This window comes from Rhincodon typus, chromosome 26, assembly GCF_021869965.1.
Source record: "Rhincodon typus isolate 14 chromosome 26, sRhiTyp1.1, whole genome shotgun sequence".
NCBI lineage: Eukaryota > Metazoa > Chordata > Chondrichthyes > Orectolobiformes > Rhincodontidae > Rhincodon > Rhincodon typus.
The window spans coordinates 8,864,816-8,882,636 of NC_063357.1; the positions used below are offsets into that span (position 1 = coordinate 8,864,816).

The 17,821-nt window shown below is 45.3% G+C and overlaps 1 protein-coding gene across 5 annotated transcripts in view; it reads right to left on the minus strand.

The window, feature by feature from the left end:
• Positions 1-17,562, minus strand: part of LOC109922848 (RNA-binding protein Musashi homolog 2-like) — a 295,031-nt gene extending 277,469 nt beyond the window's left edge. For all 5 annotated transcript variants that reach the window (XM_048612469.1, XM_048612468.1, XM_048612466.1 and 2 more), the window contains exons 1-2: positions 17,499-17,562; positions 10,264-10,312 (exon numbers count right to left, since the gene is read on the minus strand). In XM_048612469.1, the coding sequence (XP_048468426.1) occupies positions 10,264-10,312; positions 17,499-17,540 (91 nt within the window). In that variant the 5' untranslated portion in view covers positions 17,541-17,562. The remainder of the gene's footprint in view (positions 1-10,263; positions 10,313-17,498) is intronic.
• Positions 17,563-17,821: the final 259 nt, after the last annotated feature.

Here is a 17,821-nt window from a genome sequence, read left to right on the forward strand (position 1 = left end):
GCTTAAAGTGAGGTTTCCCTTTGTAAAATGGATGGCAAAATTACCTCAGCCAGTTCTGCTTCTGCGGGCTATCAAACATATTCTAAAAATAAAATGATATTGTTTTAATGCAAAACAATCTCTAATCTGCATTTCAATCATCTGAAATGTCAGCACTGGTTTGGAACATGCTGTTTCTGTTTGTGACTGTACGGACATTCATTTTGGAAGCAAATGCAGCCAATTAATTTTTTTCAAAATCTGGCATATAATGTCACACTTACCTTCTGTCACAATTCAGATGTCAAATTTTAGCATTTCGTGAAGCTCACAACAAGCAACGGGGGCCTGGAAATGGAGCTGTTGTCTGTTCCCTGAAACATTGACTCAGTCTCTCTCCACAGATGCTACCAGACCCATTGTGAATTTCTATTATTTCTACTTTTAATCAATTGGAAGGTATGAAGAGGCCATCTAAGGGAGTCTCTGCATTTTAAAGCGCATCACTGTTTCCTCTAACTTGCACAGTCATGCGGTCACTCGGATGATCTGTGCACGACAATTGGCACCCAGACTAACTGACTTCTGGTTCCAGACACACATGGACCTCAGGAGGTCCCGCACTGCGACAAGAACAATGAGACAGAACGTAGTATACTGCTGTGCAGAAGCTAACAACACACAGGCAGGAGATAGACGTGAAATGCAATGGAGGTGTTTTTCTTGAAGAAGGTGCCAGCTTCTTGATTCACAGTTGCATTGTCAATCTGAATCACATCTCTCACTATTTCCCCTCTTGGCATCAAGCCCCTAGTCATTGACCTTGGGATCAACTGCAGTAAACTCATTGATTAAACCGGTTATTGACCCAATGTGAATCTCCTGAATAAGTACATCTGTCAACAATCAACTGGAATTAACACATGAAAACATCCCCATTTTTAAAGCCCCTTTCCTACAAGAGGTTAAATCTGTCTACTCTCCCCTGGTGAACATCAAAGATCCCATGGAATTCCAAAGTTCTGAAGAAGAGCTATTCCACACTCGAAATATGAATTCTGTTTCTCTCTCCACAGATGTTGTCTGACCTGCTGAGTTTTCTCGAGTGGTCTCTGTATTTGTGACAGCAGAATTCTCCTTGCTGTCCTGGTCTCTCAATCAACTTCTCAAAAAGCTGATCATCTGGCCATAACCACATTGTGTGGGAGCTTGCTGTGAGCAAATTGGCTGCGGCATTTCCTAAACTGCTCCAGTAATTACACTTTAAAAATGGGCACTTCCCCGAGTGTGAAACACTTTGATTTATCCTCAGGCTGTGAGAGGCTGAGCTGTTTTCCTTGGAAAAGAGAAAGCTGAGTGGACAATCAATAGGAAGCTTCAAAAATCCTCAAGAGTTCGGAAGAGTTGAGAGGAATTGTTCTGACTCATGAAAAGATTGAGAACGCACAGACTTGAAGTAATGGTAAAAGAAGCAAGGGTGACATGGAGGAAATCTTCCTTGTGCAGTTAAGGTCTGGAATGACCTGCCTGAGGATGTGAAAGAGGCTGATTCAATCAAAGCTTTCAAACAGAACTTGGAGTGTTTTCCGAAAAGGAAAAACGTGCAGGTTGACTGGGAGAAGGCACTCAGTAAACTGGTCATTCAGAGAGACAGTGCCAGCCAGTCAGGCTGAATAGCGTGTACTTCTATGACTATTCCAGAACAGATTTTAACTCACAATTTCACCTTCTGCATTAACTCTTTGTATTAGAAGCAATCTAGGTAAACAATCAATTTGACAATGCAAACTCTCTGCTTCTCATCTTCGAGTATCAGCAAATGGGCTCGAACCTTTTTTTTTTAACCTGGGCAATTGCTTGTTCCCTTTTAGCCTAATTAATGTAAACTTAAGAGAAATGCATCATGCAGTGCCCACGTAAACCTCCACTTGATACCATGACTAAGTGTTGCGGGCATTTTTTAAGTGCAAACCTTGGCCCAGGTTATTCCCAGTTGCACCACTTTAGCTCGCTCTTCTGACTAAACAGATATTAACACCAAATCACTGCCACTTGATTCTCACATTTTAAGTAGTTCTTCCTCTGTGAGAATGGAATGATAATGTTGTTCCGTTAAGCAGCGACCAAAAATAAAAGGACAGAATTTATCTACTAAACTGTGCTAGCCAAGTTTGGATGGTGTTGATTGGTGCTGTCAATATGAAGTGTCATTCTCAGCACCAACAGCTCTTGCAAATGGCTTCCAATGGTGCTTCCACAATGAGTAGGGGGTGGTCAAGCCAAGCCTTTCAACAGTTTTGGGGGGGGGGCGGAATTTTTGATGCTGCCATTGTTGTCACCTGGCACAGTTGTAACTTGATGTTATTCAACCTGTTGGGATTAACACTCCAGAGAGGAGACCTTAAGAGCATAAGATATAGGAGTAGAATTAGGCCATTCGGCCCATCATGTCTGCTCCACCATTTCATCATGGCTGATGTGTCTCTGATGGACCGTAAGAAACTACAGAAGGGGAGGTGCACAGCCCAAGCCATCACGGAAGCCAACCTTCCACCCATGGACTCCGTTTACACGGCTCGCTGCCGCAGAAAGGTGGCCAACATCATCAAAGACCCATCACACCCCAGTAATGGCCTCTTACAACCTCTTCCGTCAGGCAGAGGATACCGTAGCCTGAACACAGGCACCAGCAGGTTCAGGAACAACTTCTTCGTGGCTGTTATCAGACTGATGAATGGACTCTCTAGCCTCAAATAATGCTGATCTTGCTAACGCTGATCTTGCCTAGTGCACACCCTGTGCAATGTAACCTGTATGCCTCTGTCTCAGTCTTCTTTATCTGTACAACCTTGCGTACTATGATCTGCCTGTACTGCCTGTAAACAAAGCTTTTCACTGTACACGAGACAATCAATCAATCAATCAACCCATTCTCCTGCCCTGGCCCCATAACCTTTGATCCCCTTACTAATCAAGAACCTATCTGTCTCCGTCTTAAATACACTCATTCACTTGGCTTCTACAGTCCTCTGTGGCAATGAGTTCCACAGATTGACCACCCTCTGGCTAAAGAAATTCCTCCTCATCTCAGTTCTAAAGGGTTGTCTCTTCACTCTGAGGCTGTGCTCTTGGGTCCTAGTCTCTCCAAAAGTAGAAACATCTTCTCCATGTCCTCTCTATCCACGCCTCTCAGTACACTGTAAGTTTCAATCAGATACCTCCCCCCACCCATCCTTCTAACCTCCATCAAGCATACACCCAAAGTCCTCAACCACTCCTCGTATGATAAGCTCTTCATCCCTGGGATCATTCCGGACTCCCTCCAACGCCAGCACATCCTTCCTTAGATACAGGGCCGAAAACTGCTCATGGATAGGCACACAATGTGTTGCTAATTTAGCTGTTGTGTGGGAATTTCCATTTATTATCTATATCTGTTCCCAAGGGCAGTAAAAGACTTTTCACCATTGGCATTTCTCCCTGAGGGTTAGACACAGCCCAGAGAATGCTGACCTCATCAAGAGTTCAGCTCAGCCAGATTTGGAATTGTTATTAAGGTTATAGAATATGAGTGATGGAGGTCACAGTTATGAATGGTGGGTTGGAAGCATGTGAAGATAGAGAGAGAGGTTCCAATCCCCATTATGTATGACTCAAAAACAGACTTGGTCAACTATGCTGTGTTCTTGGGTAACCTGATCAGAGGGGTGAGACCTGACATCTAGGCATCCTAGGGGCATTTGAGGGGTTTGGGGCAGGTGTAGCACTACAATATGAGCAGTGGTTTGAGAGGGCAGCTCCCAATGCTACATGGAGAAATCTCCGATGTGTCCCTTCAGCCCTCCCCATAGTTTGGAAGTGTTGGGGGAGTGGGTGCTGGGGGGGAGGCAGAGATACAAAACTACAGGTTTTCAGCTGGGATGGTTGGCAATGATTGCTCATGAACTAAAAGCTACTCTCAAGGCCTGAGCAAGGATAAGTCTTTAATGGATTCCAAATTTCTTGGTCTTTTTTCCAAAAACAGTCAGGTGTTAAGTGAGGTAAAAGTCCTCTGGGGAATTCAGCATTTCTTACCTTCCTCGTTCATCGCAGATCTCAATGCCTCAGTCTATGTTATATTTTAACGTGATTCCCTGATTTACAAAACAGCACCGGGATAGGGTCCTCGAGGTGCCATAATGAGGTTCTGAGGAAAGCCAAGTTAGTGAAGGAGGATCTGAGGTCACTATCCTTTTGGCAGCTTTTGAGAAACATCAACAAATTGGTCAATCTCATCTAGAGATGGCATGAAGAGGTGGAGAAGGGACAGGAGAGATAAACGTCTTCAAAAAGAACAAATCTTTTCTTCAAAGCAGGAATGTCCAAGAACTGAAGTCTTTAACTGTAATCCAGGCAGATACAGATTTATCAATATACACAGCTCTCCTTGTGGAAGACCCTAGAGTTTCAAGCCCAATGGGGGAAAAGCACTCATGACTCAGCTTTAGGTGAGCCAGTGGTCCTGGATCCTAAAATTCTTGACCCACCATCCCAGCAAAAAGGGAAGCAGTAACAGAAAAAACTCCAACTCATTACCAAAGCGCTCAGTTGAAAGTCTTTCCAACATCAATATGAAATCAATGGTATCAAGTGATATCAATATCACTCAGTCCCAACTCGCGATTCAGAATTGCAATGACCTGAGTAACATTATCTGATTATGACATTAGATGACATTAGAAGCCTCTTCTAAGGATGCCTACCCTGAAGAAATTACCCTCCTCCCTCCGGACAAACTTCAGGGGATCTCTCTCCCACTGCAACTCTCTCGTAATCTCTTTGGCCTTGAAACTGCTCGACCATGTCCTGAAGCAAACCAGGTACTACAGCCACATCACCTTTCTTAGTACCTGCCTATGGAACCAGATCATCCCCAATGGACTACAGTCCACATTCAGTCCTTCCCAATTTGGCCCCAACCGTGACAATGTCTACATTCACAGCATTGAGATCCTTCAGAAGCGTTTCTCCCTGCGACTCCTGAAACGCACACTCGCAGCAAGGCGCCAGCATCTCCGGGTACTACAATCAAGCCTACCCCAGCTCAGAGCCTCCCTCTCCCAGACCTGCAAAGGACCTCTCCTGTTTTTTATTCTTCCCATTTCTGATGAAGGGTCTAGGCCCGAAACGTCAGCCTTCCTGCTCCTATGATGCTACTTGGCCTGCTGTGTTCACCCAGCTCTACACCTTGTTACAATCAAAACCAAGACAGCTTTCCAAACAAAATTTATGCTCCCATTGACATTGTCCGGTTGATGTAGATGATGTAAGATAACAGTCAGCTCCTCAGAAGGTGTTCATTGTGATGACTTTATAACACATCGATCAGTGATTGTTGTAAAAATCTATCTGGTTCACTCATCCCCTTGGAAGCTAAAATCTGCCATCTTTGAGCAATCTGGCCCATACCTGAGACCCGCAGAAATATAGAAACAAAGAAAACAGGAGGAGGGTAGGCCATTCAGCCCTTTGAGTCTGCTCCTCCATCCAGTATGATCTTGGCTGATCATCCAACTTGGTCCCCTGTTCCCACTTTCTCTCCTGTACATTTTGATCCCTTTAGCCCTAAGTACTATCTCTAACACCTTGAAAACATTCAAAGGTTTGACCTCAACAGCTTTCTGTGGCACAGGCTCACCACTATCTAGGTGAACTAATTTCTCCACATCTCAGTCCTAAATGGCTCACCCCATATCATTAGACTGTGACCCCTGGTTCTGAACTCCCCAGTCATCAGGAACATCCTTCCTGTGTCTACCCTGTTTAAACCTGTTAGAATTTTATAAGTTTCTATGAGAACCCACCTCATTCTCCTAAACCCCAGTGAATATATTCTTAACTGATCTAGGCTCTATTCATTCTTCAGTCCTGCCAGCCTTGGGAAGCAGTCTGGTGAACCTTTGTTGCACTCCCTCCAAAGTCAGAACATCCTTCATCAGAGGAGGAGGCTAAAATTGCACAGCAATTCTGAAATGTCCTGGAAGATCACCCTGTCCAAAGCAATTAGGGATGGGAAACAAATGCTGCCTACATTTCATAGAATCGCTACAGTGTGGAAGCAGGCCATTTGGCCCATCGAGTCCACACAGACGCTCCAAAGAGCATCCCACCCAGATCCAAGCCCCAGCCCCCACCACCACCACCCTATCTTTCCCATGGCGAATGCACCTAGTCTGTACATCCCTGGGCACTATGGGTAATTTAGCATGCCCAATCCACCTAACCTGCACATCTTTGGGCTGTGGGAGGAATCCAGAGCACCCGGAGTAAACCCATGCAGACACGGGGAGAATGTGCAAACTCCACACAGGCAGTCGCCCGAGGGTGGAATCGAACCCCAGGTCCCTGGCGCCATGAGGCAGCAGTGCTAACCACTGAGCCACCGTGCCACCCATCTCATGAAAGGAATAAGTTTTAAAAATTAGGACATTTCAGATAACCATCTTCTATAAGACTATAAGAAATCAGGGTAGGATTAGGCCATTTGGCTCCTTGAGCCTGTACTGCCATCCAATAGGCACTGTTAGTATTTATAATGTGAAAATGCCCATGCTTCTGTTTTTGGCACGAATCAATAAGTTAATTTGAGTCGAAAACTAATAAATAGTTTTATTACTTGAGCAGCAAAGAAAGCAAATTATTTATAATGTTTTGAGTGGTGGTAAATGAAATCAGGTGGGGTAGAACCAATTGGTGATTCAAGGGTTCCTTTGCTTCACCTAAGTGGGCTTTGAATAAAAATATTTGAAAATCACAGCTTCTCAGGAACAGATCATTCAATGTCACAGGTCCACGTCAGTGATCATTCTTCGCACAAGCCTGCTCTCCTGCTTCTTTATCTAAACATCAGTGTATCCTTCTATTCTTTGTTCCTGTCATGTGTTTACAGAGCTTCCTATGAAAGCCGTCTGCACTTTACACCTAAAACCCACTCCCCATGACAGCCACTTCAACACACTCATAAGTCCCTGACCAAAGACAGTTCCCTGCAGTCCTCAGAAGAAAGAAACTCCGTTTATCTTTCATCACGTGATGTGCTTTTTGCAAAGGTAGTCATTACATTTCTAAGTCTCCCTTCACCCAAGCCTCCCTCCTCCATTCTCAGTTTAACCATTTTTTTTCTAGGCTCTGATGGTATTTATTGACACACTGGTATACTCTGTCCCTTCCTATCATCTCCTGGCTACTATTACACACATCCCAACCCTGGGCTACTGCTCTGTCCTCTCTTGTTAACATTCAAATCCCCACCCCTAAACCCAGCCCTCCTCCAACCATCATTTCCAGCCCTCTGTATAGCTACAGATAGATATTTCTATTTTCTAATCAAGCGATGTTTTGATACAGCTCTGGAGCAGGTGGGGCTTGAATCCAGGGCTCCTGGCTCAGAGACAGGGGCACTACCACTGCACTACAAGACCACCTTTGGCTGACATCAGCCCCAGTTCCGATCAGGTGAAGGTGACAGGGAATGGGATGCCTTTCCCCGTCCCTGGTGCCACAGGAAACAAAAGCAGAAGATGGAAACAGTTTGAGCAGGAACTACTGGCCTCAGCTACAAGAATCAGTTTCATCCACCCTTCAGGAACGGTATATTCTCTCCCACTATCACAGGCTCTTTACTCTTCCTGTCCATTTAGCGTATACTTCCAGTTTCAAACTGCTGCTTCTCAGTAAATAGTAAATAATCTCATATAAACTCATGCCAAGCTCGACCCATTTTCTTGGTAACTCGCAATCTTTACATCGTGTCTACCCTGTCAAACATTTTCCATCATCTTAAAGACCTCTCTGAGGTTACCACTCGATGTTCTGTTTAGTGTTTTCTGGGTAGTTCCACCATTATCCTTGTAATTCTACTTTGTGCATTGTCTGCTGCCTCTTTTTGCTACATGCGGATCTATACAGAGTGCTCCAGATGAGGCATGTAGCCCAATTATAAGGCAGGCTCCTTTGTAAACAATTCCCTGGACAGTGTACAATGCAGATCCCTGGGTTCCGAAAGTAGCAGATCTCATAAGCTCAGGCAGGAAATCCTGGGTTCCGAAAGTAGCAGATCCCAAAGGTTCAAACAGGAAAACCTGGGCTGCAGGGGTAGCAGATCCCAGAGGTTCAGCCAGCAGATTCCAGGTTCCGAGGATGACAGATCCCATAGGCTCAGGCAGGAAATCCTAGGTTCCAAGAATACCTTGCCCAGTGAAGTAGTTGACGCTACTTCAGTAAACGTTTTTTAAAAAAAGTAGATTTTTTTTGAACAATAAAGGAATTAAGGGATATGGTGAGAACGCGGGTAAGCGGATCTGAATCCACGAAAAGATCAGCCATGATCTTATTGAATGGTGGAGCAGGCTCAAAGGGCCAGACGGCCTACTCCTGCTCCTAGTTCTTATGTTCTTATGTTCTAAGAATAGCAGATCCCAGAGGTTCAGCCAGCAGATTCCAGGTTCTGAAGGTCCTGGGCTCCAGGGGTGGAAGATCTCAGGATCCAAGGGCAGTAGATCCTGGGCTCTGAAGGAAGCAGATCCCAGGCTTTGAGGCAACAGATCCTGGGTGTCAAGGGAAGGAAATCACAAGGTCTGGGGACAGTAGATCCTGGGTACTGAAGGCAGCAGAGCCCAGGTCTCAGGGCAATAGATCCTGAGCTCCGAGATGGGCAGCAGTTTGAAACACAAATTTATTTTTTATTTGGGATGTAACTGCTGCTGGCAAGGTCTTCATTTGGTGCCTATCTCTAAACGCCCTCGAGCCAAGTGGTTTGCTACACCATATCAGAGGGCAGACCAGAGAAGAAAGGCAGATTTCCTGCCCGATAGCACATCAGGCAGGGTTTTCCAATAATTGAAGATAGTTTCATGCTCGCCATTACCGAGGCCAGCTTTCAATTCCCAATCTATTAATTGTATTTTACTTTTACCAGCTGTCGTGGTGGGATTCAATCCCATGTCCCTAAACCATTAGCCTGGGCCTCTGGATTACTAAAATACACAGAGATTGCTGGAGAAACTCAGCAGTCAGGCAGCATTTGTGGAGAGAGAAACACAGTTAATGTTTTGAGTCCAGTACGGCTGTTCTTCAAAACCTTTAAGTTCAGCACAGAAACAGACCCTTTGGTCCAACTAGTCCATGCCAAGTTTCCTAAACTAGTCCCACATGCCTGTATTTGTCCATATCCCTCTAAACCTTTTCTATTCATGTACCTGTCCAATGTCTTTTAAATGGTGTAACTGTACCCAATTTTACCACTTCCTCCAGCTGCTCATTCCACACACAAACCACTCTCTGTATGGAATGAGGTGCCCCTCAGGTCCTTTTTTAAATCTTTCTCCTCCCACCTTAAAATATGCTACTCTACTTTTGATTTCCCCACCCTGGGGAAAAGACCCTTGCTGTTCACCTCATCAGTGCCCCTCACTATTTTATAAACCTCTATCAGGTCACTCTTCAATTTCCGACGCTCCAGTGAAAACAGTCCCAGCCTATCCTTATAACTCAAACTCCCCAGTCCTGGCAACATCCTGGTAAATCTTTTCTGAACCCTCTCCAACATAATAACACCCTTCCTATAACAGAGCAACCAGAACTACACACGACACTCCAGGAGAGGCCTCACCAGCGCCCTGTACAACCTCAACATGATGTTCCAATTTGATTCAAAATGTTAAATCTGTTTCTCTCTTCACAGACACTGCCAAACCTGCTGAGCTTCTCCAGTGTTCTCTTTGATTGGTTCAGATTTCCAACATTAAAAAGTATTTTGCCTTTATTGTGCCATCCTTAAGGGTTACCAGGTGGACTGAGGAGGTTTTAAATATGTCACAATACTTTGAAGAATATTTTGTGCTCATTGCAGATTTAATTTTCTCTCAGTAGTACAAGCGCCTTTATTCATGGTGGACTCTGGATTTGAACTTGTGCCATTCTGCAGTTGTCTTGTTGGCATCTCAGTTAGCAAAATTCAATCAATCAGAGTGCTGCCCACATCCAGCTCTGTAACTGCTGACCCGCCCCTACTACCTTAAAACCTCTGCAACAAAGTTTGCTTCACACATTGAGTTTCAGGCCTACAGGATGTCGCATACAGGCATTATGCTAAAAGGGATTATTGAATGCAAGTAGCTCAACATTGAAGACTGACACCCAGTAAGACTGCAGTGAATGGCCACCAGTGACTGAGCTGTAACACAATGTGGGATCTGGGTTCACTTTTAACTGAGCTTAGGCTTTGTTCTGGAAGCTCTCACTTACCTCGATGCCTGTTAGTCGTCTTATCAAACATTAGCATGGCATCTTCTACCTGCAAGACAAAAAGGCAGCTCAGATTAGGTCCATTAGTGTTCGATCATCAGAAGGTTCAGTGCTCAAACAAATAAAGCGGCTAGTTCATGGGAAGCCTTACAAACCATCACTGAATCATGCAATGATGTTGTATTGATGGCTACAGAGCTGTTTGTTGTTTCACACTCCCACTGTCCCCATGAAGTCAGATACCGCACAGCACCGATAATAAGCCCAAACCAATTCAACAGTTAGAATAATACAAAAGAATATTCTTAATAAAAACCAAAAGAACTGCGGATGTTGCAAATCAGAAATAAAAACAGAAATTGCTGGAAAAGTTCAGTGGGTGTGGCAGCATCTGTGGTTAATATTCCTACTGTTTTTCAACTCAGTCACCAAACTAACTGCACAATAATCAATGACAGATACTTGACTTGAACAAAATTTCATCAAGGTGAACAGTAGAGGTCTAAATAAGGGGGATCGAGTACAGCCTTGACAGGGCACTGTCTGCTTGGTATCACTATAACAATTATGTTTCTTCTCATTCAGCTCCTGCTACCTTGGAGTATAGCCAACATCTTGCCAACAGGAGGCAGATTTTACCCAGGCCTTTCAGTGGGTGACACAGCTCCAAAAATCACTCAATGTGTTGTGGTGCAGTAGGGCTCTCTCTCTGTTATTTGGAGAAGCTGTAGTTTCACTAGCCCCAGCTGGCTCTGTAATGTCAGTGCGTTAACTCAGGGCTACAGGCAAGTACCGGCACACATGCAATGTTCTCTATAAGTTCTGGATCCTGCTCAACTTGATCAGTCAGGTATTTTGGGTGGAAGACAACTATTTCCCAAGTGACGCAAGAGAATACTCAACTGTTTTGAGCCTGTGTCAGGGTCAATTCAAACCTCCTTTTATAACTGGCATAGCAGAGCTAGATGACACCAAAAGAGGAAGGGAAAGAATGAAACATCTGTAAGTCAAACTGATAACAAATGTCTTGAATTGTCTCCGCACAGGTGACACAACATCTTTGTGCGGTTGTACAGAACTACAGAGGTTTTAATGCATAGAAACAGGTCACCCTGTCCAACCAATCTGTACCAACAAAATAAAAACCGAAAGAAATGCGAACGCTGTGAATCAGGAACAAAAACAGAAGTTGCTGGAAAAGCTCAGCAGGTCGGCAGCTTCTGAAGAAAAAAAATCAGAGTTAACGTTTCGGGTCCTCAGAACCATACCAACACTTGTGTTCCTCTTGAGCACCCTCTATCCTTCCTCACGTAACAGTATCAGCAAACACTATGCTCCCTTCTCAATTATCCATGAATCCAGTGATAGCAAGTTCCACATTCTCACCATTCTTTGGGTAAGGAATTTTCTTCTGAGTCCCCTCTTCAAATTCTAAGTGACTATCTTACATTGATAGGGTCTAGTTTTTGCTCTGTGTGTGCGTGTATAGTCAAATGGATTAACCCAAGCTGCTCAAAATGGAACCCAAACCGATGATTTTTAAGAAGCATAGATGCTGCTCCCAGTGAAAAGGCAGTGCTTTCACTGACCAGCCACTGTCCTGTCCCGCAGCCATCCCAGTCAAACTGGTGAAAATTGGATGCAGTTCATCTGGCTCATGTCATTACACGGTCGGTTAGCTCAGTTGGCTGGACAGCCAGTTTGTGACAACGCAGAGTGACCCCAACAGCTCAGGTTCCAGCTGAGGTCCCACCTTCTCAAACTCACCCCTCAACTGAGGCACAGTGACCCTCAGGTTAAACTCACTACCAGTCGACTCTCTCCTGATGAGACACCTTCCCAACCGCCCTCTGGGACTATGGATAACTCAAGCACGAAAGGGGGCCTGGCCAGGGGGCTACCTGGTTTGAGTTAGTGGATTTCATGTGGGATTTGTACAGGAGTGTGTGGAGGAGTAGGGGAGGGGAAAGGAGCTACACTTGACCTCAGTGCCTCAGGTTAGGGCAGGTCAATCATCCCAACTGACCATTCTACGCTATCCCTTACTGGAAGGGGGCTGTCACATTTAAAATCATCAGGTGGCATATTCACTCTCACGGTATAGACACTCAAGAAATGGTCACTTATGGCAAGAGGGTAGCAGGTGCTCATAGACCCCAGCCCAAATGACGACACTTGCCAAAAAGGCAAGAGCACAAATCACATGTCAAATTCTACCCACAGTTCAGCTGCAGGTTCTCTTATTTAAACCAACACAGAATACCTTTCAATACAAAAACAAATCCAATTCTTTCTGTGAGGCTCACTGTGAAATAACAACTCAATTTCTATTCACTTCAATGGTTTGCAACCTGAATCCTATTTTATCTTGAAATGCTGTATCTCACTGCTGACTGACCGAGGCAATAATGGATTGCCAAATGCTTAATCCCAGGCGCGCACCTGCACTCCAACCGTGTCAGCTGCTGTCTGCATCCCAATGTCTCGCAGCATCTTCCGAATCTTGTCCCAGGTTCCTGAGCTGTCAATAACCAGGGTGGATTAAGAGGACTACTCTCCAGCCAACTCTATTCTTACTGAGCCTGACATTATTAAACGGGAGATGGCCTCACCTGCATTAACACAAACCTTCAGCCGCCCAAGCCTCTGGCTAATATGAGACCTAATTAACGAGAAATGCAAGCCTGGTTTCCAAAGCTCACATCAGAAATATCCAAAAGTCTCAGTCTAGAGGTCTGACGTTGGTCCCCAGCACATCCCTACTATACACCCCACTTTCCCTCATCAATACCAACCCGATCCACAGCAATTTATTTCATATATTCAGGGGATGCAGTGTCGCTGGCTGGCCAGCATTTATTGCCCATCTCTAGTTGCCCTGGAGAAGGTGGTGGTGAGCTGCCTTCTTAAACCGCTGCAGTCCACATGCCGTAGGTAGACCTGCAATGCTGGGATGGCAGCGGGATAACAGACTCGCACTCTCTCCTGCTCAATACTGCACGGTTCTTACTCATAACTGATGCAAACCCCCTTACACAGTCAGTTTCTGTTAGCCTACCTGGACTGTGCAGGGTCAGCATTGTACAGAATGGAGTCATACAGTACAGACAAGGCCATTCAGCCCATCAAGTCTGCACTGAAAAAACTACTCTGAACCTACACTAGTCCCACCTTCCCTCACACCTGGCCCACAGCCTTGAAAATTAGGCCATTTCAAGTGCTCATCCACATACGTTTAAAATTGTGAGGTTCCCTGCCTCAAATAACCTCCCAGGCAGGGCATTCCAGACTCCCACCACCCTCTGCAGCTGTTGCAGAGCACCCAGCCAGAAATGTACAGCCACTTCGGGAAATCCCTTATGCAATGAAAAGAAAAATCCAATAAATAAGGACCAAAGCACTGGGAAGGCGAGGAGAGTGGGATGGAGAAGTGGGGAGACGTGGCAGATTGAAGTTTGTTAGTTTGAAAGCTGCTCAGGCACCCAGCTCCAAACATGAATGGCATTGGCTGCGCATGGGAATAGAAATCAGCAAGAGGGATATACGCATGGACAGATAGACAGACAGGATCAAGCAAGAAACGGATCTATGGACAGACGGGGAGACTTGATGACAAGTGGCAAGCTGAGGGCAATACAGACAGGCAGAAGAAGAATGAAAGGCCATATCTCGGGAATTGCAGTCAGAAACAAAGTCAACTGATAAAGAAATCTTTCATTAAATTAGCTGTCACGGGTATCAAACTGAACATCTCCTCTCACTCTCAGTTGCAGAGGTCTCCAGTTGATGCAGGTCCACGGCACACGCCACAGTATACATCAGCAGTAACAACACAAGGGTAATGTTACTGGGCTGGTAACCCATACACAAGTTCTCCCGTGGTGGCTGCAGGAATCTCAATGCTGTTCATTAATAAAACGAGAATAGTACAGAATTCTACTCATGACTAACCATCGTATAACCTCCAGATTGTTGAAAAAAAAACCTGTCCTTCACAAGAAGAAATCTACTGTCCTTATCAAGTCTGGCCTCTCTGTGGCTCCAGGCCCACACCAATGTGTTTAACTCTTAACTGCCCAGCAAGCCTCCCATGAGTAGCCGTAGCCCAGAGTGCTATAAGGCTGCTCTTTCATTAGAGAGTGAGATGATGGGGTGGGGAGCTTGGTTTAACCAGAGGGTCACCATGCCTCAGGCGAGGGGAGAGGTTGAGAAGGAGGGTCCTTCAGGGTGAGCTCAGCCGGTGTGGGAACTGAACCCACGATGTTGGTGTTACTCTGCCATCCGAGTTAGGTTCCCCATTGGCTGCTCAAAGGCGCTCAGTGATGGGTAATTAATGCTGGCCTTGCCAGTGATGCTCACATCCAATGGAACAAATAACGAAAGCCTTATTTTGTCTTGGCGTGGTTCTACAGTGCTGAGCCCCAGATGGTGCTAACCATCACCTCGCACCCCCATAATGGTGCTGTTGCTTGGAGAATGCCAAGTGGAACTGCATCGTCACTCACCCGCTGACTCGGGCCTGCACCTTTAGGTCCAGCTCGCAACTTTCTAATCGCACTCTCCCAAAGCCCTGGAAAATGCTCCTTCTTCTTCTTCGATGTAATAGCTGATCATGTTCAACTGTCGGAGTTTGCACGTTCTCCCCGTGTCTGCATGGGTTTCCTCCGGGTGCTCCAGTTTCCACCCACAGTCCAAAGAGATGTGCAGCTCAGGGTGGATTGGCCATGCTAAATTGCCCATAGTGTCCAGGGATGTGCAGGCTAGCTGGGTTAGCCTTGGGAAATAGGGAAGTAGGGGGCTGGGTCTGGATGGGATGCTCTTTGGAGGGTCAGTGCAGGCTTGATGGGCCGAGTGGCCTCCAACTGCCTATCTGTAGGGATTCTATGAACATAATCATTCTATCATGATGTAATATTAATGTTGTCTCTGAGTCGTGGGACCCATAGGATTGAACAACTCACTGAACTTTTGTTACACCGTTAGGTACCGATAAACATCCATTTACAATCACAAGCACTTGCCTGCCTGGGCTCAAGCTAAGCCATTCTATCGTCCTGTACCATGCTTCCCTCGGCATGCCATGCTGCAAGAGGACTCAGCAAGATGGATGTACAAAATTAATTCCGTGGTTGGTGTTGATGCAAATTTGCAAAGCTGAGATGGTAGGGTGAAGTCTTGAAATGAAAAAAAGGTAAATATTCTTATTGCTCTGTCAGGAGTACATCAGCAGAGTAGCGACTTTCTCTGCAGCTTGGTCAGGAGGGCGGAAAATGCTGATGGCGGTTATCAAATACTTTTTTTGCATGTCAAACACAACAGCAATGACCCTGCTGTGCCCCATTTAATGCTACAGTGCAGACCTTTGGTAGGATAAACCTTCTCGAAAGCACGGAGGGCTCCAGAAACTGCACTGCTGAACCTCAGAAGGGAAGGGGGTTATGTGTTCTGCAGCTTCTCCTCATCTGTCCTGGTAGATTGAAGGGGTGGGGTGGACGAGAAACTAGAAAGGGCTGTTTCCTTTATTCATTCACGGGATGAGGGCGTCATTGGCTGGGCGCTTATTGCCCATCCCTAATTGCCCAGAGGGCAGTTCAGAGTCAACCACATTGCAGTGGGTCTGGAGTCACATGTAGGCCAGACGAGGTAAGGATGGCAGTTTCCTTCCCTAAAGGACATTAGTGAACCAGATGGGTTTTCCTCCCCCAAAAATCGTTAGGAACCTAATATTAGATTCTTAATTCCAGGTATTTTTATTGAATTCAAGTTCCACCATCTGCCGTGGCAGGATTCAAACCCAGGTCCCCAGACTGTTACCCAGGTCTCTGGACTAACAGTCTAGCGATAATGCCACTAGGCCAATCCCCCCCTAAGTTATTGAAAGTTATTGTCCTACTCCAGAAGATCAGTGGTGTCTCCTTTCAGGTGATCCTCCAGCTGCAGTAAACAAGGGAAACCAGAATGTTATCACTGCCTCTTTACAGAACAAGGGAACCGTGACTCCTACTTTCCCAAGAATCGCCATAGAAGATGTCACCACTCCTTTCTTTCAGTACTCAAAAACAGACTTTATTAAAATTTCATTCATAGAGTCATACAGCGTGGAAGCTGACCCTTGGTCCAACTCATCCATGGTTTCCCAAACTGAACTAGTCCCATTTGCTTCTGTCTGGCCCATATCCCTCTAAACCTTATTCATGTACCTTTTTTACTTGGGGAAAAAAAAACACCTGGTTAAGTTCTGTGAACTTTCAGACGCTGAGAGCAACAAGTTGTTCCAGGTCAGGAACCAGCTTGTTTGATGGGAACGTCAGTATAGTAGTGATATGACTAGACTAGTAATCCAAAGGTCTGGAAGAATGTTCTGGAAATAGGAGCTCCAAACCTACCGCAGCAGCAGGAGGAATTTAAAGTTATTTAACAAATCTTGACTTGAGAAGAAAACAGAGATAACATAGTGTGGAGCTGGAGGAACACAGCAGGCCAGGCAGCATCACAGGAGCAGGAAAGCTGACGTTTCAGGTCGGGACCCCCCTTCAGAAATCTCTCGAGAAGAAAACAGCTGGTTTCAGTGATGGTGGATAAGGATTATTGCACAGAACATCTAGTTCACTAAAGCCTCTTAGGGGAAGAAATCTGCTAGCTTTACCCAGTCTGGCCTACATGTGACTTCAAGCCTACAGCAATGTGGTTAACTGTTAACTACTCTCTGAAATGGGCCAGCAAACCTTCCCAAGGGCAAGGGATGATACAGAGACACAGGAGAGGGTGATACTAAGGCTGAAAAGAATATAACAATTAAGAGAGAGAATAAAGAGACTGGGTCTCTTTCCTCTCACGAGGAAAGACTGGTATCCTGATAGAGGCATTGAAAATTATGAAGGGGTTTAGTAGGGTGGACATCGAACATGCAGTGAAGTTCAAAACTAGCCAATAGAGACTAGTTTGTCTTAGAATAAACACTCCTTACCAGAGAGAGATTGTGGGACTTGCTGATCTACAGCATGGTGAGAACAGAGGGCGTTTTAAAAGAGCCATGTAAGTAAATAAAGAGATAAAACAACATATTGATGAGGTACGCTAAGAGTAGGCCTTGTGAACTGGAAGCACTAGTTTAGACCTATTGTGCAAATGCCATGAAGTCTGTGGAACACTGCGCCAATCATGCAGATTTTGGAGCCTTATTGTGTTGTGGATCCATCAGTGTTTGGATTTTGAGACAGCCCACATTCACTCACCTTCGGATTAATGTAATTCTCACAGAGACTGGAGACGATCATCCAGTAACTCGGCACTGTCAGGTGCCAAACTCTCAACACTTCCTCCTGTATGTTTTCACGGGAACTGGCTTCCCTTCCCAGCTCTCAAATGTTCAGTTAGTGGGCAGCGTGCAATAAAGGGTTAACAATTCTCACACATTCCTCAGGCCTTCATCCTCAAAAAGAATACCACGGTTTCCAGCCCAGTGCCTCACAAAGCCATCAGGTCTCTGTTGATGAAAGATGTGACTAAACGTTTTAATGACTGTTTGTTTCCCAGCTAATAATTGCCTGACCTCAAT